General features: G+C 38.5%; 1 protein-coding gene across 1 annotated transcript in view; it reads left to right on the top strand.

The window, feature by feature from the left end:
* Positions 1-23571, top strand: part of CTNND2 (catenin delta 2) — a 968406-nt gene that overhangs the window by 342865 nt on the left and 601970 nt on the right. The window contains exon 3 of the mRNA XM_060091588.1: positions 15328-15440. Within this exon, the coding sequence (XP_059947571.1) occupies positions 15328-15440 (113 nt within the window). The remainder of the gene's footprint in view (positions 1-15327; positions 15441-23571) is intronic.

Raw genomic sequence — 23571 nt, 5'->3', positions numbered from 1 at the left:
AAGTCAAATACTGATGTGGTTTAGTTATGAGAGCATATATAATTATTCCACTGGTATGAATATTTAGCTATTTAAATTTCAACCAAGGGTTTCCCTGGTGGCGCAGTGGTTGAGAGTCCACCTGCCGATGCAGGGGACATGGGTTCGTGCCCTGGTCCGGGAAGATCCCACATGCCGTGGAGCGGCTGGTCCTGTGAGCCATGGCCGCTGGGCCTGCGCGTCCGGAGCCTGTGCTCCGCAGCGGGAGAGGCCACAACAGTGAGAGGCCCACGTACCGCAAAACAAACAAACAAACAAAAACAAAAACAAAAACAAAAAAATTTCAACCAAGAGCAATGAGTGAGAAAAGATAAATATTGGCCTTTTGTCACTCAAACATTTCTGTTCTGAATAGAATTCTTTTTTTTTTTAACATCTTTATTGGACTATAATTGCTTTACAATGGTGTGTTAGTTTCTGCTTTATAACAAAGTGAATCAGCTGTACATATACATATATCCACATATCTCCTCCCTCTTGCATCTCCCTCCCATCCTCCCTATCCCACCCCTCTAGGTGGTCACAGAGCACGGAGCTGATCTCCCTGTGCTATGAGGCTGCTTCCTACTAGCTATCTATTTTACATTTGATAGTATATACAAGTCCATGTGACTCTCTCACTTTGTCCCAGCTTACCCTTCCCCATCCCCCTGTCCTCAAGTCCATTCTCTACATCTGCATCTTTATTCCTGTCCTGCCCCTAAGTCCTTCAGAACCATATTTTTTTTTTTAGATTCCATATATATGTGTTAGCATATGGTATTTGTTTTTCTCTTTCTGACTTACTTCACTCTGTATGACAGACTCTAGGTCCATCCACCTCACTACAAATAACTCAGTTTCGTTTCTTTTTATGGCAGAGTAATATTCCATTGTATATATGTACCACCTCTTCTGTATCCATTTGTCTGTCGATGGACACTTAGGTTGCTTCCATGTCCTGGCTATTGTAAATAGAGCTGCAGTGAACATTGTGGTACATGACTCTTTTTGAATTATGTTTTTCTCAGGGTATATGCCCAGTAGTGGGATTGCTGGGTCATATGGTAGTTCTATGTTTAGTTTTTTAAGGAACCCCCAGACTGTTCTCCATAGTGGCTGTATCAATTTACATTCCCACCAACAGTGCAAGAGGGCGCCCTTTCCTCCACACCCTCTCCAGGATTTATTGTTTGTAGATTTTTTGATGATGGCCATTCTGACTGGTGTGAGGTGATACCTCATTGTAGTTTTGATTTGCATTTCTCTGATGATTAGTGATGTTGAGCATCCTTTCATGTGTTTGTTGGCCATCTGTATGTCTTCTTTGGAGAAATGTCTATTTGGGTCTTCTGCCCATTTTTGGATTGAGTTGTTTGTTTTTTTGATATTGAGCTGCATGAGCTGCTTGTATATTTTGGAGATTAATCCTTTGTCAGTTTCTTCATTTGCAAATATTTTCTCCCATTTTGATGGTTGTGTTTTCATCTTGTTTATGGTTTCCTTTGCTGTGCAAAAGCTTTTAAGTTTCATTACGTGCCATTTGTTTATTTTTGTTTTTTGAATAGAATTATTCTTACAGTTCTTATCCCATAATTCAAGTTAGTTATACAAAAGTCATATAATGAAAGGAAAAAGAGAGAGAGAAATTCATGGAAAAAATTATAGAAATTTTGCATTGGAAATGCCACAAAAGTAATTTAACTTCAACTTCTGCATTTTATCAGATGCATTAGTAAGTTTGCTCTATTCATACACACTATTGCACACTTTCTTATATTGACCCAATATAATATATTTGGGTCATACATTAAGTCATCCATCCATCATCTATCCATCCATCCATCCATTTACTGAATGCACTCTATGCTTGATGAGAAGAAGGTGATAATGCAAAGGCATGGTCCCTGCCAACAAAACATGTATGTTCTAAGAAAGAAGACAAGTATGTAGTTAAGTGAATTTGATACAGCATTGTTGGTGCTGTGAATGCCATGGTCATTTGTTGTCTTGTGTAAGGAGTGAGGGGCAGGTCATGAATGTACTTGTATAGAACAGATGGAATTAAATGAGTCAGTGCTGAGATTGGCACCATAAAATTGAAGGCAAAGGCATTTTCCCTAGACTTAGAATCAGGGAAAGAGTGGGGAAGAGGAAGTGGATATTCAGAGCAATGGGTACAGAGTGAGAATGTTCAGAGTTCATTTGAGGGACTGCAAGTCATGGATCTTGGCTGAGCCTAGGGTTCTAGTACTTCTTCTTTCACCCTTTAAATATTGGAAGGCTGGTTTCTCCATTACAGGCTAAATATAGACAAGGACATTGAAGTATAACTCCTCAGCATCCTCATTGCCTTCATGGGGTATATCTGAGTTTGGCAGTGGCCCTCTTAAAAGTCAAGGGCCTTTATTAGAAGAAAATATTTCATTGGTGGTGTGAACTTAAATGGTACAGTGAGCATAATTCTTCCTATGATTGGACATAGTAATTCCAATATTTTATATCTAGAAAGGCAAGAAAAACTAAGATGAGTGAGCTGTAGTCATTCCTCATTAAGGAGAGTTGTGTTATTATGTTGGCTGTGTCGTTCCTAGTTCTATAGCTTCCATTAAAACAATGCGAATAAATACTCAAGAGCTTTGAGGCAGTGGGGTTCTGAACAGTTAGTGTGAGATCGACTTCTAGTCCTAGTCCTAGCTAATCTTTGGGGAAGCTAGTTAACATCCTTAAATTTGCAATGTCTTAGAAAATAAAATGCCTCCCTTTGTGGGTCAATGTGAGTAATAAATAAGTTAATGCATGTAAAGCATTTAGCTGAGCATGATACACGATAAGTAAATACATAAAATATTGATTGTGATTATTGTGGGCTGTGTCATAAATGAAAGTTATCCCCAAGTAGTTATGGGCATAAAAATCACTAGTAGAAACTTTTCAAGATGTACATTAGGGCCCCATTACCAAGAAAATTTTATTTTGTAGCTCTGAGTTACGTACCAGGCATTAAAAAACAGTTCCAGAGATTATCATGATGTAGGTAAGGGTCACCCTTATAGTAGCATCACTGAACTTTGTATGGAACCTAGTGGATTCTTACATGATCTTAAATGGCCAAGAAATGTGGCCTTTATTTTGTGGAGCACTGCCATTTAGTGGAATTAAGTAAATTTTGATAAACAAGCTTTATTTGGATATCAACGCATTGGCTAGAACAAAGCAGATGGAATCTTACAGATTGAAGGAGTTGGTCAGAAAGAGGTATTTGTTATATTTTATTTTATTGAAACTGTTCTGGAAAGGTGCGTATGATTCCGCTTCGGAACACTGATTCCTGTCATCCGCTGTCTTGCTAGGTGACCCAGGATGACAGCGTGATTGTTTAAAACATTAATCTGTCAGTTTTGGAAACTTTCACGGACAGCTCTTTGCCATGGTTTTTGACTCATTGATGGGGTTTTCATAGCTTTACAGTTGACATTGGTTTGTTCCATTCCATCTCGACATCTGGGCTTGTTCTTTCCAAACTTGTTGGATGCTTTGCTGTAAGCCTCCTATTATTACCCTGTCATCTGTACCACCTTCCCTTCAGATTTGGCTTCAGAACATGTCTCCATGGGATGAAATTAACATTGCCCAGAATTTGTGGCTATGAAGTCAACTCGTTCATATGAAAGGAGAATTAAAAGTGATGTGAGAATAAAGGTCTCCCAGGATCACTTGATAATACAAATCCTTGATGGACGCAGAGATGAGGGAATCAGGGGGCAAAAACTCATCTACACAGTGGAAAACTAGTCTTTCATCTTTCCTGCAGAGATTCAAGCCAGAGGACAGAGAACAATTCCTAGACCCTGATTCTCTCCCAGGTAGAGAAACATCTGAGGACAACATTTATACGATGATACTGACTATAATTCACTCTCTAATAAAATATTTCAAAACATTTGAACAGTCATTTTGCTCCACTATTGCAAGCAAAGTCACTAAGTCAGATTCCCTAAAATCATTGCATCTTAGAGCCTGAAAAGAACTAGCAATGATCTTCCATTTCTCTCCTTTGACATAGAATTGAAGTGATTGTGTTGATATTGGTGCTTCTAAAAACAAGGTCTGACCTGCATAAAAGATGGCAAGACATGGGGGGGGACTGAAATAGAGAGGATGTAGTGAGCGTCTGGGCAAAATAGACAATGTGCTGAGTCTCCAGCAAGAGGCAGGGAGATATTAGGGCAGCCTTAGATGGGAGGATGGAAGTGGTCAGGGGAAAGCAGAGTTATCTGCTGGGTGAAGGGCTCATTGGACAGGCCAAGGGACCATTGAATGAAGCCAGCAGCAGGCACAGAAATGGAATATAGAGAAAGGGCATCAGTCCCCAAGAAGGTTGATTCCTTAACAAGATGCTCCTATAAAGGCCCTAGACCCAGAGCATGATTGCTATCTTTATTACCGACCCAGAGATTTACTCAAAATTAAAACTAGGTACGGACCAAATGGAAGAAATAGAGGACACAGTAGGAGAGTTGACTGAGTCTTTCAATTTTCCTCACAGGACTAGCACCTTGAACAAGACCAGTACCTTCTGCGGCTCATTAATAGGTTTTCCTTCCTCATCTAACTTGATTCAGCATGAGGGGCAAGTTTTCCTGAGGGCTTATTGAGGAGAACCCTGGAGCCTCCACTGTGGAGGTTGTACCTGTCCAAGCCCATGCCCCTTTCTGCCCTCTGCCCTCATGCCCACCACCATTCCATTGGCAAACAAGAGGACTTTTCACAGGACCACTGCTCTGTGTCTGGGTGCCTGCTGGTCCTCAGTATTCTTTTCTCCTATTGGAGGGGAGGGTGACAAAGAAGGCTCGATGCCTGAATGTGTATTGTCCACACAAACAGTCTCAGGATGCTTCAGGTCCCCCTTCCCACTTTGTCTGGCTGGCACAGTCAGTTTTCATCTTAAGTCCTTGGACTTCAGCATTCAGATCAGCACTGTGGGAAACACCTTTTATCTTAAACCATCCAACATCTCATCCATTGTCTCCATTCTCCACTTTTGTCCAGTCTCCTTTACATCTTCTCATATGTGTAAAATCAGGACAAATCTAGTTTTACTTAATGCTCTTTTCAGTCTAAATTTTTCCACTTTCTCAAACCTCAGACTGATGTTATGCCACAACAAATACAATATTTATTGAAGGAATTAATGAAATTATGTGTGAGTGTTTTCTGATTTCAGTTTACATACTGAACTAGCTAAGCCCCCTCAAGGGACTTTATGTGGTTTTATCCATTTAAAAACGTTTAATGGGGCTTCCCTGGTGCCGCAGTGGTTAAGAATCCGCCTGCCAATGCAGGGGACATGAGTTCATGCTCTGGTCTGGGAAGATCTCACATGCCACGGAACAACTAAGCCTGTGTGCCACAACTACTGAGCCTGTGCTCTAGAGCCTGAGAGCCACAACTACTGAGCCCGTGTGCCTCAACTACTAAAGCCCACGTGCCTAGATCCCATGCTCTACAACAAGAGAAGCCACTGCGGTGAGAAGCCCATGCACCACAACGAAGTGTATCCCCTGCTCGCCACAACTAAAAGAAAGCCCACATGCAGCAACGAAGACCCAATGCAACCAAAAATAAATAAACAAATAAATAAAAATAAAGTCAATTAGGTGAATACAAAAAAACATTAATGAACTCCATTTAATTAAGTCAAGTGAATTATTAATTTAGGCTCTATAGGAAAAAGTTATAAAACTATATGATAATTTTTCTTATAATAGTCATAATCTATGATGTGACTCAGCAATGTGCTATTCTAGGAGTGAAAATCATTTAAATCTGCCTCTTAGTAAATTTTAATGAACTTTAGTGTCATACATCTGCTATTTCTATAAATTTTTATGATCTCAAAAACAAGATAATTTCCACCTTTTGGGGAGGTTAAGGTCCTCTGACACTGCTTGCTTTTTTTAAAAACCTCCTTTACTGTAGGATGCCCTCTCTAATCCACCCACTTCTTTTTTTTTTTAATTGGCGCATAGTTGATTTACAATGTTGTATTAGTTTCAGGTGTACAACAAAGTGATTCAATTACATATATATATGTGTGTGTGTGTGTGTGTGTGTGTGTGTGTGTGCTTTTTCAGATTCTTTTCCATTATAGGTTATTACAAGATATTGAATATAGTTCCCTGTGATATACAGTATGACCTTATTACATAGTAACGTGTATCTGCTAATCTCAAACTCCTAATTTATCCCTCCCACCACTTCCTCCTTGGTTACCATAAGTTTGATTTCTATGTCTGTGAGTCTGTTGCTGTTTTGTAAATAAGTTCATTTGTGTCGTTTTTTAGATGCCACATATAAGTGATAACATATAATATTTGTCTTTCTCTGTCTGACTTTCCTCTAGGTCCATCTATGTTTCTGCAAATGGTATTATATCATGCTTTTTTGTGGCTGAGTAGTATTAAATTGTACCACATCTTTATCCATTCATCTGTCAATGGACATTTATGTTGCTTCCATGTCTTGACTATTGTAAATAGTGCTGCTATGATTCACCCACTTTTCTTAATTCCCATGAAATCCCATTCTCTAGACAGTTTCTAAGTCCACATTTTGGGGGTATTTCTTTTAACAATTTTATTTAGTATAATTGATATACAACCTCCACCCCTCACCCTGCCGCCTATATTTAATGTATAAAGTTTGATGAGTTTGGACATATACATACACCCAGGATACCATCACCACAGTCAAGGAAATAAACGTGTAAACATACCCATTCACCTCCAAAAGTTTCCTTGTGTCCCTTTCCTTTTTTTTGAGGGGGGTGCTATAGAAACACTAAAAATGAGATATACTCTCTTAACAAAATTTTAAGTTAACTATTTTAACACTGTTGTTAAATATAGGAGATCTCAAGACTTATTCATCTTGTATAACTAAAACTTTATACCCTTGAACAGCAACTCCCCATTCACCCCACTCCCTAGCCCCTGGCAACCACCATTCTATTTTTTGCTTCTGTTGTAAGTTGGACTATTTTAGATACCTATGTAAGTGGAATCATAAAATTGTTGTCTTTCTGTAACTGACTTAATTCACTTAGCATGTCTTCCTGGTCCATCCATGTTGTTGCAAAGAGTACAATTTTCTTCTTTTCAGAGGCTGAATAATGTTGCATTATATGTATATACCGCATTTTCCTTATCTATTTGTCTGTTGGGCATTTAAGTTGTTTACATGTTTTGGCTGCTGTGAATAATGCTGCAGTGAACATGGGGGTGCAGGTATCTCCTTTAGATCCTGATTTCACTTTTTTGGATATATATACCCAGGAGTGGGATTGCCAGATCATATGGTAGTTCTGTTCCTAATTTTATTTATTTATTTATTTATTTATTTATTTATTGCTGCGTTGGGTCTTCGTTGCTGCACGTGGGCTTTCTCTAGTTGTGGCGAGCAGGGGGTACTCTGTTGCGGTGCACGGGCTTCTCATGGCAGTGTCTTCTCTTGTTGTGGAACATGGAGTCTAGGTGCATGGGCCTCAGTAGTTGTGGCTCATGGGCTCTAGAGCGCAGGCTCAGTAGTTGTGGTGCACGGGCTTATTTGCTCTGTGGCAAGTGGGATCTTTCTGGACCAGGGCTCAAACCCATGTCCCCTGCATTGGAAGGCAGATTCTTAACCACTGTGCCACCAGGGAAGCCCCTGTTTCTAATATTTTAAGAAACCTCCATACTGTTTTACATAGCTCCTGCACCATTTTACATTTCCATCAACAGTGTACAATTTCTCCACATCCTCGATAATACTTGTTATTCTTTGTTCTTTTGATATATCCATCCTAACAGTTATTAGATGATATCATATTGTGGTTTTGATTTGTATTTCCTTGATGATTAGTGATGTTCAGTGCCTTTTTTATATACCCTTTGACCATTTTCATTGAATCTTCTTTGGAGAAATGTCTAGTCACGTACTTAATGCATTTTTTAATTGGTTTGTTTTTGTTTTGTTTTTTTTACTATTGAGTTGTATGAATTCCTTATTTATTTTAGAAATTAACCTCTTTAAATATTTTCTTCCATTCCATAGTTGGCCTTTTCACTCTGTTGGCTGTTTCCTTTGCTGACAGAAAAGGAAGCTTTTTAGTTTGATGTAGTCCTACTTGTCTATTTTTGCTTTTGTTTCCTGTGTTTTTGGTGTCATATCATGTTTTATATAGCCTGATTTATATCACCACTTCTCCACTGAAACTGCCCAGGAGAAGCCATATCAGCAGTCTTGTGCCTTATGGCTATTCTTGTATTTATTTTGCTGACTTCTCTTGTTCCTTCTCCCTCCAAATCCAGATAACCTGCAAAGATCTTTCTTCACTCTTCTTCTCATCTCTCTTTATAGTTTCACCTTCACTGAATTAATTTAATAGCACATATTCACTTACAACCAGTATTATAAAGTTCACTAAATATATCTACATTTATTTTTCCCATTAATTTCTTGGGTACCCACCAGGCCTTATTAGCAACACCCCTCTCTTGAATGCTCTCTCATCTTAAAGTCTCTAAGATACCCAAGAATTATTCAGTCCTAAGAGGTCTCTTCTCCCTCCAGATATCAAACTGAGTTAGAACTGGGGAAGGTCATCTTCCCACCCACATCACAGCTTAAGTATCTCCCAATGGAATAGAAGCTCATTCACTGTTGTAATGATGCCCTAGAGGATACTACAGATGCCTTTATGCCACAGGAGTGATCCAAGTTTGAGAACCTCAGTTGCAGCTCTGCTAGTTCCCAATTCTAAGGTCAGTTTTCAATTCCAAGCGTAAAACCATACTAGGACCAGCTTAGGTCCTGACAGTTCCCATCCCCAACCATGTGCTGTGGCCAAAACAGCCCTTCCTATAAGTCTTAGGCCCTTGGGTTGGGGTAAGGTAGAAAATGGCTGTAAAATAAGCAACAATGCAATAAGGCATTTTGGAACCCAATCTCTAGAGTTCATAAAAATAAAAACTATTTAAATAATGAGTAAATATGAATGTTAATGAACTTCATAGTTTACACTGACATCACATGTCTCTACAGTAATGGACTGCTGTGGTCTTTGAAACAAAATAATTGATAGTATTGGGACTATTTAGTTCATTCAATATTAATTCGTTCATTCAACATTTCCCTTCTCTATGTCCAGATCTCCTAAAACATCATCTTTGATCTCATTATCTTTCCTACTTTTGAAGGAAGAACTTCTTTCCTGACCAAGGCTAATCCTTTCATCCCGTTACCTTAACATTTCTGTAAAGTAAGGAAAAAAACAGAACCTAAGAAATAGCAGGTTTATGATATTTATATAAGGCAATGCATGTAAAGCACTTAGTGTAGGTACATTTATTTAAAAGATATTTATTGAGCACCTACTATGTGCCAGGACTGTCCTAGATACCAGATACAGTGGCAACTCAGCAGGAAAAGTTTCCTCCTTATATGCTGTCCTAGTAATTATGCACTCAATAGTAAGTGCTCAATAAATATTTTTGCCTCCAATTTTATTATTATGTTTTGTGTTATTTTATTAATAAAATAAAGGAGTTTAGGTGCAGAAGAGAAACCTCCTTGCTCCTGGAAGACCTTGACATTTGCTGTGTACTCCTTAGAGAAACACAGAGGGAAAATTCACTTAATTACTTGCTTGTTTCATATATGCAATGACAAAGTAAACATTTATTGAATGGACATTTTAAAAGACAAAGAGCATTGATTCAGTTTCCTTAATAAAGAAAATTCCAATTCAATTAAAAAGTCATCATGCAAACTAAAGATACAAGTAACCCAAAAGGAGCTTCTATTTTTAATACTGAAATAGTGAACAAAATTAAGCGGGTAAAAACTTCAGTACTTAGCTCTTTAGTAGTACATTTAGTATGAATTTTTAAATACAGGGGAAAATAAGCATTTACAAATCAAGCATGGGGGAAAAATAGTTAATTCTTAATCTTTCACCTTTCAGCTAAAAAAGTAACAGCGACCCAGAAGTAATAGCTTCCCACCTGAAACAACAACAACAAAAAACACACCAGTTTTCAAAGCACTATACTTTAGGCAATGAAGCACAGTGATTTTTTTTAAATTTTTTATTGAAGTATAGTTGACATATATATATATATATATATTTTTTTTTTTTCAGATTCTTTTTCCTTTTAGGTTGTTAAAAAATATTGAATATAGTTCCCTGTGCTATACAGTAGGTCCTTGTTGGTTATCTATTTTATATAATAGCAGTGTGTGTGATTATGAGTGTGTGTGTGTGTGTGAAAGAAACATAAAGCTCTGTAAGACAACTTTTATTTCTCAAAAATTCATTGTGTGTATGTTACAAAAACCTACATATATATATATACATAGGTTATATATATATATAATTGAGTCACTTTGCTGTACACCTGAAGCTAACACAACATTGTAAACCAACTATACTTCAATAAAAATTAAAAAACTGAAAAAAAGGATTCTTTAGATACACAAAGCAAATGAGGTGAGCCCTACAATTGACCCAGCTTACTGCCTTGAGAGAGTTTCCCCACAACAGTGGAGAAAGGGAAGGCGGGACCCAGGCAGAGCCCAGAAGACTCCCTGAGTTGGGGAGAAAATACTGAGAGTCCAGAGAGGGAAAGGTGGCTGGAATTTGAAGGGAAAAATAGGAGAAAGGTGATTGCTGCTCAGAAAGAGAACCCTTGAGATCTGCAGAGGGTCCCCTTGGACTATTCAGCAGAGAACTGAGCAGCACATGTAGGTAAGGAAAGCACCAGGGAGCAGGGAAAGAACTACCTGAACGGATGGGAGGAACTAGTACCTGGTGCTCACACCAGGACCCAGAATATGTGCTTACACCCTCCAGCCAAGCTGGGAAGCCAGCTGGGAACCTGATGCAGATGCTAGAATTAGCAAATCAGGACAGTGAAACAGTTTTTAATATGTATATTCCATATGTTTAGAAAGTTAAATAGAGACATGGAAGATTAAAAAAAAAAGACCCAAATGAAACTTCTAAACATGTTTGATTCATCTGTGTTTGAGATTAAAAATACACTCCATGGGACTGATGGTGGATTAGACACTGCAGAAGAAAAGGCTGGTTAACTTGAAGACACCAGTAGGAATTAAACAAAATGAAACACAAAGAAAGAAAAAAGACTTTTAAAAGTGGAAAAAGGAATCCATGACCTGTGAGACAATTCCAAGTGGCCTAATGTACACTTAATTGTAGTCACCAAAGGAGAGAAGACATTGGGAAAGAAAAAAAATTTTTTGAAGAATTAATGGCTGAAATATTTCCAGATTTGATGAAAGCTATAAAGTCACAGATCCAAGAAACCCAATGAACCCCAAGCATAAGAAACTTGAAGAAAACTACACCCAGCGAACTTTAAAATCAAGTTGTTCAGCACTGATGATAAAGAGAAAATATTAAAAGGAGGCAGAGAAAAAAGACACAATATATTCAAAGACATGAAGACAAGAATATCTAGTTTTGTTTTATTAGAAACAGTAAATGCAAGAGAGAACAGTGGAGCAAAAATGTCTTTCAAAAATGAGGCCAAGGGCTTCCCTGGTGGCGCAGTGGTTGAGAGTCTGCCTGCTGATGCAGGGGACACGGGTTTGTGCCCCGGTCCGGGAAGATCCCACATGCCGCGGAGCGGCTGGGCCCGTGAGCCATGGACGCCAAGCCTGCGCATCTGGAGCCTGTGCTCTGCAATGGGAGAGGCCACAACAGTGAGAGGCCCGCGTACCCCCCCCAAAAAAAAATGAGGGCAAAATGAAAACTTTACTAGGCATATAAATCTGAAAGAATTCATCATTGAAGGAGCCACATTACAAGAAATATTAAAAGAAGCCTTTCAGACAGAAAGAAAGTGATGCCAGATTGAATTAAATAGATGCATCCAGATGAAGAGCACTGAGTATTGTGACTATAAGTTTGGAAGGCAGATTTCATGAAAAAAATGTCTCCTAACACCCCCCTCCCATAAAACTGATGTGAAGAAAATATTTAGTGAGGCCACAGCCTTCAACAAGCACACCCAAGGGTAGTGTCTGTCCTAGCAGAAGCCCAAAAAGGTTTGTAAATCCTGACTCAGATTGTCTTGCCATATTGGACTGCTTGTAACATATGCAAACATGCAGCAAATTAAAGTCCTTTAGATAATATGAATAATGAATTTCTGTTTACCTATGAGGAGCTCTGTATAATTTTTGTGTTAATGTTTTTAAGGTGTTATCAATTCAAAGGTATGAGTTGGTTTCCTGGTATACAGACATATTTAAGATAAAATATACAGACATACCTCATTTTATTGCACTTCACAGATATTGCATTTTTTTAAAATAATTAATTAATTTTTTTTGGCTGCATTGGGTCTTCGTCGCCTGCGTGCAGGCTTTCTCTTGTTGCAGTGAGCAGGGGATACTCTTCATTGAGGCACGCAGTTTTCTCACTTCAGTGGCTTCTCTTGTTGCGGCACATGGGCTCTAGGCATGTGGGTTTCAGTAGTTGTGGATCACAGGCTCTGGAGCGCAGGCTCAGTAGTTGTGGCACACGTGCTTAGTTGTTCCACAGCATGTGGGATCTTCCTGGACCAGGGCTCGAACCCATGTCCTCTGCATTGGCAGGTGGATTCTTCATCACTGCACCACCAGGGTAGTCCCAGATATTGCATTTTTTAAAAATTGAAGGTTTTGGGCAACCCTGCATTGAGCAATTGGATCAGTGCCATTTTTTCTAACAGCATTTGCTCGCTTCATGTCTCTGTGTCATATTTTGGTAATTCTCACACAATTTCAATCTTTTTCATTATTATTATATTTGTTGTGGTGACCTGTGATCAGTGATCTTTGATATTAACTATTGCCAAAAGGTTATGACTCACTGAAAGCGCAGATGATGGTCAGCATTTTTAGCAATAAAGTGTTTTTAATTAAGGTATGAATGTGTTTTTTAGACATAATGTTATTGCACACTTAATAGACTACAGTATAGTATAACTTCTATTATGCACTAGAAAACCAAAAAAATTCATGCAGTTCGCTTCTTTATGATAATGACTTTATTGTGGTGGTCTGGAACAAAACGTGCAGTATCTCTGAGATATGCCTGTTTTATAAAGATTGGAAATGAGAATCTTCTAGAACTTGCTTTTTTTTTTTTTTTTTCAGTACGTGAGCCTCTCACTGTTGTGGCCTCTCCCGCTGCAGAGCACAGGCTCTGGATACGCAGGCTCAGCGGCCATGGCTCACGGGCCCGGCCGCTCTGTGGCATGTGGGATCTTCCTGGACCGGGGCACGAACCCGTGTCCCCTGCAGTGGCAGGCGGACTCCCAACCACTGTGCCACCAGGGAAGCCCTAGAACTTGCATATTTTTAAGGAACTCCTCCCCAAAAGCAGTAGAACTTGCAGGGAGAAGAAGAAGTTAGATACACAAAATGCAGCCAGCAGAGGTCTTGGTATTCATTCCTTACAAGTCATCTTTGCTGTCCTTCAAAATATATAAGAAGAAACATTTGAGCTTCAACAATATGCTTCCTCAGTTTTAACACCGTAAATGGAAAAGCTTAGCTCTCACTTCTCAAGTGGTTCTTACTTAGATCCCTGAAATAATGTCAACATAAAAAAAAAAAATCTGCTCTTATAGAGAGCAAACTAGTGGTTAACAGTGGGGAGAGGGAAGAGGGAAAAGGCTTCCCCCTAAAAGGGGATTTAAAAAAGGGGCTTATTATGGGAGTACATGAAACCATGTGTGAAACTTTTGAAAATTGTAAAGCACTGAAAGAATAAAAAGAAAAAAAAAAAGAAACCATCGCCTAACCAAAAACGAAAACAAAAAAACCAAACATGAAACAATAACAAAAATATCTGCTCTTGTGGAAAACAGCAAGGGTATTTTTAACATATGTAGAGGACACACCAGACCCTACTTTTTAAAGGTCTCACCCTAGAGCATCCCAGGGTAGCAAATAAAATAAACTCATCTTTTCTGGGAAGAAAAATCCCTGTAATGCTGGGAGTTTTAGTTCTCCCAAGTTAACCCGTACCCTATTTTTCAGTATTTTTCAGCATTCTTAGAAGCTTTCCCATCCCCAAAACACAACTGTGCAAATAATTTACTTTTTAAAAGAAGTTAATTGTGATATTATGAAAACTTTTTCTGAATTTTTTTAGTTAAAATACATAATTTACTATAATTATGTTTATTAAAAACTTAAGGGTATGGAAAAATAAAACATAAAGATTACAATATGGTATAAAAGTCCTGTAGCTGGAACAGCTGAAATCCTTGCCTTACTGACTGAATCATTTTTCATTAAAGTTAATCTTTTAACAGCAGGTGTCAGGCAGATTTTTAGAAGCATTCTTCCTTGGTTCAGCTGGCTGTTTTTTAAGGTGATGTATCAAATATCACAAAGGTAATTCACCATGTAATTAGACCTTTGTAATTAGAATCAGCGTCCTTGTCCTTCTGCTGGAATATAAAGAATGAAAAGTGTAGGTTTAAAGAATTATTTTCTTCAATCTGCAATGTGTAAGTAATATGAAGATGCAATTAGTATATAGAAGCACCTAGATGGCCAGGAGGGACTAAACACAATACTCCAAATCATATAAAAAATTGTTTATTTATTGTTTCACTTTTGGTTACAGGGGTGTTAATATCTGTTGGGTACTGGACATGTGCCACACATAGCACAGGCTTATTTTTCATGGTCAGTGTCTCATTTAATCTGCACCTCAACCTAATGAAGTAAGTAGTGTAAACCCATTTTACAGATGATGAAACTGATCCTTAGAAAGACTATAGCTTATTCAACGCCCTGCAGCTGATGGGTCCCAGGACCGTGATATGAATTCACGTCTGTCTGAAATCCTCATCCTTCTTCGAGTCCATATCAGCAACCTCTGCTTCTCAAATTGTGTGTGTGTGTGTGTGTGTGTGTGTGTGTGTGTGTGGTATGCGGGCCTCTCACTGTTGTGGCCTCTCCCATTGTGGAGCACAGGTTCCGGATGCGCAGGCTCAGGGGCCATGGCTCACGGGCCCAGCCGCTCTGCGGCATGTGGGATCCTCCCGGACCGGGGCACAAACCCATGTCCCCTGCATCGGCAGGCGGACTCTCAACCACTGCGCCACCAGGGAAGCCCCTGCTTCTCAAATTTAACGCCTTAAGAAATCCTAATTTCCCTTTGACCATACTGTCTTTTTAGTCTGATTTCCAGTTTCCATATAGCTGATAGCATTAATCTTTTTGATGGTTTTATTTCAGGAATTACAGTTTGAAAGGCTGACCCGAGAGCTAGAGGCAGAACGCCAGATCGTCGCCAGCCAACTGGAGCGATGCAAGCTTGGATCCGAGACGGGCAGCATGAGCAGCGTCAGGTACTGCGCGCAGGGCTCCTCAGGGCTGGGCTTTGAGTTGCCGGTGAAAGGAAATCGTGGTGTTTACCTTCTCCTTGCAAACCTGGCAGTGGAATTAGAACATTCAGTCAGATGTTGGAAAGGAATTGTAACCAACCCGATTTAAGATGTTCAAAAGGTGTCTGATCTGATTTGTACTTGAAACTCTTCATAAAATGAACTCCTGCCCTGACTGCAAATTATGCATCATTTTACACAAAAAGGAGGCTTTGCGTTTAGTCAGCTTACTGGAAATGAGGAGATGCCATGTCACAGTCTCTCAGCTTGGTTCTTTTTTCTAAATGATCCAGAGTTGCAGGTTCTGGAAATGAAGGAGAGAAGGTTTTGGTGTAACTTGTATTGTTTGCTGATATACAATGCCAAATTATAAAATTGCTCCTCAAACATCAATCAATGCAATTCCTGTGTGTGAAAGCATTCAAATCCATAGATAGAATGGATTGCTTATTCAATTAGGGGTTGGTTTGAGATTATGAAATATTTTTTAAAAACTTAGTCACTTGACCACAAAATAATCTGCCTAAGGACCATGTGTTCATATTTAAAAATAGAAGTGTGTGAGTGTGAGTGTGAGTGTGTGTGTGTGAAAAAACATAAATAAAGCTCCGTAAGATGACTTTATTTTTCAAAACTGCATCGTACTTTTCTGTCATCTTGTTCTGTATTGTGGTGTTGACATGCTACATTTTTAGGGAGGTATCTTCCTTAAGGAAACAACAGTTGCTATGGCAAATAAACTCCAACATTCTAGCGACTTAACACAATAGCGGTTTGTTTCTTATTCATGCAACAGATAAAGGTGGTGGATGCTGGTCAGGGGTCTGCTTTCCATCCATGCAGTAATTAAGGACCCAGTTTCTCTCTTGAGAGCGCTGCCAGCCCCTACGGCCTCATGGTCAATTGCATTGTCAATTGCATCACTGCAACCACAGTCCATTGGTGAGAACCAGTCACATGGCCTCTCATAGATGGAAATGAGGCAGGGATTCCTAGTCTTGGCGTCTATAGACACTCTGCCTGAGGCAGGAACATGAGTTTGAGGGTCTCTTAACCAACTACTGCCACAAAAGAACTAAAACATGCTTGAAATCATTGCTCTTAAAATATTCTATCATTGTAAGATTAATTTGTAGTTGGAATGTTTCCTATTGGAGCTACCTGCCATTAATCTTTTAACATTGTTCTTTGCTTTGTCCAACAGTGATAACCTTTAAATGGAAATCACTGCACCTCTTGTTAGACTAAATTGCTTTGAAATATCGTTTTCAATAGTAAAGCCTTAATTGTGGTATCTTAAAGCCCATCTGCTTTGGCACCCAAGTACCTAGGCTATGCTAGCTACAAATAGGTACATTGTAATCTCTTAAACTCATCACAGACTTGTCTGAACATCCACATTAACTAAAGTAGGATGGACAAGAAAAAGAAGTGAATTGTGTCCACTTGAAATTGTTTTCAGAAGGTTGACTGGTTGAAGATAGTGAGACTAAGGTATGGGGGAAAATAATATTTATAAGTGTGTATTTGATTTAGTACATGTGGTTGTACATATTTGAAGAGCTCTTTTTTTAATGGTGAACATTGCCTGAGAAGCTAAATCTGTCAGGTTTTTTTTAGGTCCGTAAACACTGGTTGAGTTGACATCTACATCATTTGCTTTGAAACCCATTGTTTCACCATTGGTCAGATTACCTTTTCAATTTGTATTCCTAATCTTTCTGTGTGATAACTTTCCATACTCTCCATCTTGTAGTTTGTTTCACCCCCCTTCAGCCCTTGGTAACAGCAGGTCTGGGGGACCATGTTTTATCCTGTGACTCAATTATCAACTTCTGATTGGATCAGAAATGGATATCTGACCCAAGGGTGATTCATCCAGTAACTGGCCTACAAGAACTTAGTCTTGTGCTCTTGAGAATGAGAACTAAGTGACCCCAAATCTGTGACATCTAATGTTTTTTGCTAGGAGATGGTGGCCATGAGGATTGGGTGCTGGTGGAAGAATCTTTGGTGACATAGAATAGTCCAAGAGAGACTCTGTGGTTCCTGAGAGTCAGAGACCAGTTTAGTTCCCATTAGGACTGGCTGCATTTAGATGTTGCATCTATGAGATTACCTTTTAAATTCTTAAAAACTTTCCTCCTCCCTCATTTGACTTGACTGAGTTGATATCTTTTCTTAGGTCTAATGTTTCATGAATAGAACACATCAGTGAACTGCCAATGTAGGCAGAAAAATTATCCCATGACAACTTGTGATTATTTATACTGTCTCTTGTATTCCCAGCTAACAGCCCATGATACATAATCAATAATTCTGTATTAAATATATATTAAATAATAGTGCTGAGTGCAGATGACCCTGCCTAATCATTTCCCCTTGCCATATAGCTATATAATATGTCTTCATCAAGCTTGATTATTTTGTATTTTGGAAATGTCTAATGCATGAATCTGCATTTGAATAATACAATAAATTTACTGATATTCACTGGAGAAAATCCAATACATACCTTCCACTGTTTTGTTTTGTTTTGTTTTTTGTTTTTTGTTTTTTTTTTTTTGTCACAACCTCGTTGTTTGCTCAGCTTCAGAAATGCACCTTTGGAAGTTCAAGTCTTTATTAAGGGTGATAGACTAACCTAGTTAGCACATCAAAGGGGATGTTTAAAAATAAACAAAATAGAATGTAAACATTTTTTGAAAAAGGAGAACAGGTAAAGAAGTCTGTGATGGTTTAGATTTGTTTTATCTTCTTAGGGATACTAGGGAGGAGTAAGAGGGTTTCTTAGAGGAAATGAAACAATATCAAATATTTTTCAGATTTTTATATAAGTGGTAAAAATGACTGGTAAATACAGTTTGGTTTTCCTCTGCCTGTATTGGCGTTAGGAAACTGTTCCATCTGATTCCTAAGACCTTTCCTGGTAGTTATACTGACAATTTAAACTTAATGAAAAGACATTATTAGTATGCATTAATAACAGCCAACTTTGTAACAGTCAATCAAATCATAAATGAGAATGCCGAGAATTTGGAGAGGGGAGAATCTGGAGATAGCTATTGTTGCAGCACAAAGCAACTTCTGCATCCTCATATCTAGGGTTCAAGTAGCTGCAAATACGAACACTGTGATCTCTTAAACTCTTCTCAGAGTTTTCTGAGCAAATTCATATCGTAGCTTCCAGAAATCAGATCAATTAGTGGTTGTTGAAGTGTTATCAGTCTTCTAGAATAGAATTATTGTTGCTTCTTACTGTAGCTACAGTGCCACTATGTCCCTTATCGCCTTCTGCTCTTGGCTTTCCTCACTGGTTTCAGGCCAAACATTTCCAAGCTCTTGGATCCTTCTCCCTCCTACAACAAGAGAGCTTGGCTCCCTACCTTCTCCCTAATTCCCCAGAACCATCCAGATATGAATCAGGAATGTTATTTATATAGAGGAGGCCCTTTATTTAGGGTCAGGACCAAATCCTTCTTGCTAATAGCCCATTTCCACCCTCTGGCCAGTTGCAACTACTTGGTTCTCACCCATTCCTCAGGCTAAGACCTGTCAGGGAGGTCTTGATCTGGCAGCCTTATGAGCCACCTGGTCCTCTTCTAGATGGGGCCCTGTGTTGCTCTTGCAAGCCCCAGAGGACCTGCCTGTACCCATGCCCTTGTCATACTCTCTATAGACCCCTGGAACAGCATTCTAACTCATCCCTTTGCCTGCATTCTGCCCAAATCCATCCTCCATGTGGTGTGAAATTGATCTACGTAAACACATAGATCAGAACCACGTCTGTGAAGGACCTGTTCCCGCTTCTGCAATTTCATGAATACACCACTCTTTCCCACTTCACATGGTTATAGGCATGTGGTCCCTTCCATCTAGAATATCCTGCTTCTTTTGCCAGGTCACCTCTTCCTATGGATCCAGTTACCCAGCTCAGGGCTCACATTCTTCTGAATGTCTTCTTGATCTGTTCAAATTGGGGCCAGATGTCCCTTCCTTGGGAGTTATTAGAACTTAACAAAGTTTGGAGTCTGGGACTCTGTTGACCCTTCTAGAAGATCCTTGCCACAGAATGTATTAACCTTCAGTCAAAGGACACTGGGGATTTTCTCAAGTGCTACTGAAAATTTAAGGATACCAGACTATATGCCTACTCATATCCCTTGATTCCCATGGGCAGCAGGAACATAATGGAAAAGAAGTTGAACTCAAATAATAGTTGGATCTATCTTATGAACTCTTCCTAAAGGAGACCTGATGCTTGGAAGACTGATGATGCTGCTGCTGCTGATGATTTTGACAAGGGTCGGTCTGGAACTCAAAGACAATGTCAGAAAATTCAAAGCTAGAGAGATTTCACACATGATAAATTCTCCTTTGCTGGCTTTAAAGATTGAGCTAAAGATGTGGCTAGCAACACATGTGGCTTCTACATCCTGAGAATGATCCCCAACTGACAGCAGGCAAGGAGAAGGGGACCTCAGTCTTAGGACCAAAGGGAATTGAATTCCACTCATAGCCCGAATGAACTTGGAAGGAGGTTATTCCCCAGAAACTTCAGAAAGGAAAGTAGCCCAGCAGAAACTCTGATGAGAATCTTGTAAGACCCTGAACAGAGAATCCAGCCATGCTGTGCCTGAAAAACTTATGAAACTTACAAAATTTACAAAACTTACAAAACTGTTAGCTATAAAAAAAATTATATGTTTTCTAAGCTGCTCAGTTTGTGATAATTGGTTATGCAGTAATAGAAAATGAATACAGTGCTTTTCTATTGGTGGTATTATATATTACAACAAGCTGAATTATGAAAGTTTTTTAGAGAAAATAAATTTTATTCTGTGAGCATCTGTATTCTATTCAAAAGTTTAATGTCTGTAGCCAGTTTTATTTTTCATGCATATACACATGCATTTGGATTCACATATTAAAATAAGCTATAACTTTGATTCTAAGAAGTAAAGGCATTTGAATGTAGAGTGGAGTTATTATTTACTGTAGAATAAGGAAAACTAATAAAGCAATCATCTTTAGCCTTGCCATTTTTATAATATAGATACCCAAGACTCCAATTGGAGTAATATATGTTTAAAAAGACAAAATGTAGGAACATCCCCGGCAGTCCAGTGGTTAAGACTCTGCCTTCCAGTGCAGGAGACAGGGGTTCGATCCCTGATTGGGGAACTAAGATCCCACATGCCAGAGGGGCGCAGCCAAAAATTACAAAATGTAATATATGTGTAAAAAATGCTTGCTCCACATAAGAAGATGCTCTTTCTTTCCAGAAGATGAATTATTGAATTTCTCAGAAACCAGTTTCTTCAAAAGTCCGCCATATTTTGGAGATTGTGATACAAAATGAATTAATGTTATAAATGTTATCAAAGGTCATTCTCTTTATTAACTAGCTTCTGTGAATATGCCAACAGTTTTATAGAGTCTAAAAATCTTTTCCAGACCTACAAAGAAGTCAGGCTTATTTTAGAGAAAATACTGATCTGGTTAAATTAGCAGTGAAGAAATATGTCAAGTAGTCACAGACTTTTGTCAGAATGAAATGTATTTATTTAAAAGCATAATTTCTGCATTTTCTTAAGAAATTATATATGAATGTAATTGTTTTCCAAAGTAAGGCATATTGTGCATTTCTTAATTATCCTGCAGGATATGATTTTGAAACAAGTAGATATTTCCATTTATTCTCTTTAAATAAAGAAGGAAGAAATTTGCCAAAATACTTCATTTTGGAAACCAGACATATTAAATAATTACTTAATTTTATTCAAATAAAGTTTATTTAAATTATGTAGATATTTCTACATATACTCACATTCCTAAACAGTCATGTAGCCAAAGGCAAAAAACCATTCAAAGCCATAAGATTGTAGAGTCTTACCACCAGTGAATACTTCTGCCATTAAAAACAAAAAAATAAAAAAAAAGAAAACAGCTTTTGAATAACTTTTAGTTTTTAAGAATTTTTTTTTCATTAAATGAAGTTTTTATTTAAAAAACCTGGACAAAAACTGCTGCCTCTTCCTCCCCTGCACTGGGACTTTGTGAGCCTCCTCAGCCACTAGAAGTAGGTGCTGGATCTCTTGTTTCTTCCCCTCATCCCTAAATAATTCCCCAAGGACAGAGCCTCAGAGTATATGGCAAAGCAGTGGCCAGCACATAACAGTTCAATCAATGCTGAATGAATAAAAAATGAATGAGTACACAGTACTTTCATTACTGTTCTTATTCTCATTGCTATTTTTTTGACAAAAATCACCAGTCTTACTATCTATACATATTTCCATCTCTATATATTATATATAAAATATTGTATATTATTCTCACCTTGCCAGATTCCAAAATAGTACTCTGGAATCCAAGGCCTGTTGGTTTGATGTGCTCTGTGGTGTGGAACTGTGGTTGACCTATTCTCATATTTTCACTCTCATCTTAAGAAGATGATGATAATAGTGATAATTTTAACAATAATAATGATAGTATTGTTGGAGCAATTTCCATAGGCTGGGCACAATGTTAACTGGTTTATATAGGTCATGCCATTTACTCCTAGTTAACCCTATGAGTTAATAACTCGTACTTGTATTCCTTTTTTTTTTTTTTTTTTTTTTTCGGTACGCGGGCCTCTCACTGTTGTGGCCTCTCCCGTTGTGGAGCACAGGCTCCGGATGCGCAGGCTCAGCAGCCATGTCTCATGGGCCCAGCCGCTCCGCGGCATGTGGGATCTTCCCAGACCGGGGCACAAACCCGTGTCCCCTGCATCGGCAGGTGGACTCTCAACCACTGCGCCACCAGGGAAGCCCTGTATTTCATTTTGTAGATGAGAAAACTGAGATTCTGAGTGAGAAATTGCTTTCCCAACATCCAGCAGCTAGTGACCAGGCACTGGTTTTTGAACCCATGATTTTTGAACCCAGGTATCTTTACTCCCCAAGTACACATTTAAAATGCCTCGCTGGAATGCTGTTATTATCGTGTCTTAAATGGTGTCTTGAATTATGCTGTAAATAACCATCTAAATGTCTTCAGTCCATTTTCACCCTAGAGGTAAAATGTTTTTGAACTGATTTTCTTCTTCTTCCTTCTCCTCCCCCTCCTCCAATGATTATAGCAGTTTCGAAGTTCTTCATCTGAATACGTTTCTGATTTCATTCTTATACAAATGACATAAAGAGTGTCAATAGTATACATTATCATTGCTTTTAAGTGCGTCCAAAGTAACTGTTCAGTATTCTCTTGCAAATTGCCAGTGGACAAATTACACTAAGTCTATAAAATACTAGTTATCACATTGTCTTAGTTTGTTCAGGCTGCTGTAAATGAATGTATACATTGGGTGGTTTACAAACAACATAAATGTATTTCTCACAATTCTGGAGGCTGGGAAGTGCAAGATCAAAACACAGGCAAATTCACTATTTGGTGAGAAGACGCTTCGTGGGTCATAGACTTTATGCTGTGTCATCACATAGTGAAAGGGACACAGGAGCTCTCCAGGGCCTTCTGTATAAGGGCACTAATCCCATTCATGAAGGCTCCATCCTCATGACCTCACCTCCCAGAGGCCTCACCTCCAGATACCATCACACTAGGGATTAGGTTTCACCATAAAATGTAAATTTTGGAGAGACACAAACATTCATTCTATAGCACAATTAAACACATTGTTCTAGATTTCTGTGGAATAAGAAATATTCAACTGTCCTGAGAATTCTATGTAGGTCCTAAAAATATTTAATAGTTATAATTATCTGATATATGTCTTAGGGCAATTGTTGTATCTTAACACTTTTGCATCAAATTTGAAGCCTATCCTCTTTCCAAAGTGACACATCAACAAACTAATATTATTTTTACATCTAAAAATAATTAATATACCAAATTTTATTTAGAGGTTTTGCATTGTAAAACAGATTTTTGAGGAAAACTAACTCTAATATATTTTGAAATTTAATATTCCAATTGGTAGAAAACTGCAAATCTTTATAAATATAGTTAGTCTAGAAGGTGCTTCATGTTTTCTTTCATCTTTACAGCATTTTTTTTTCAAACTCATAGATCTGAAAGGTGAAGTTTGTGG

The sequence above is a fragment of the Mesoplodon densirostris genome, chromosome 3 (assembly GCF_025265405.1).
Source record: "Mesoplodon densirostris isolate mMesDen1 chromosome 3, mMesDen1 primary haplotype, whole genome shotgun sequence".
Lineage (NCBI taxonomy): Eukaryota > Metazoa > Chordata > Mammalia > Artiodactyla > Ziphiidae > Mesoplodon > Mesoplodon densirostris.
This window is presented reverse-complemented; position numbering and strand designations above follow the sequence as displayed.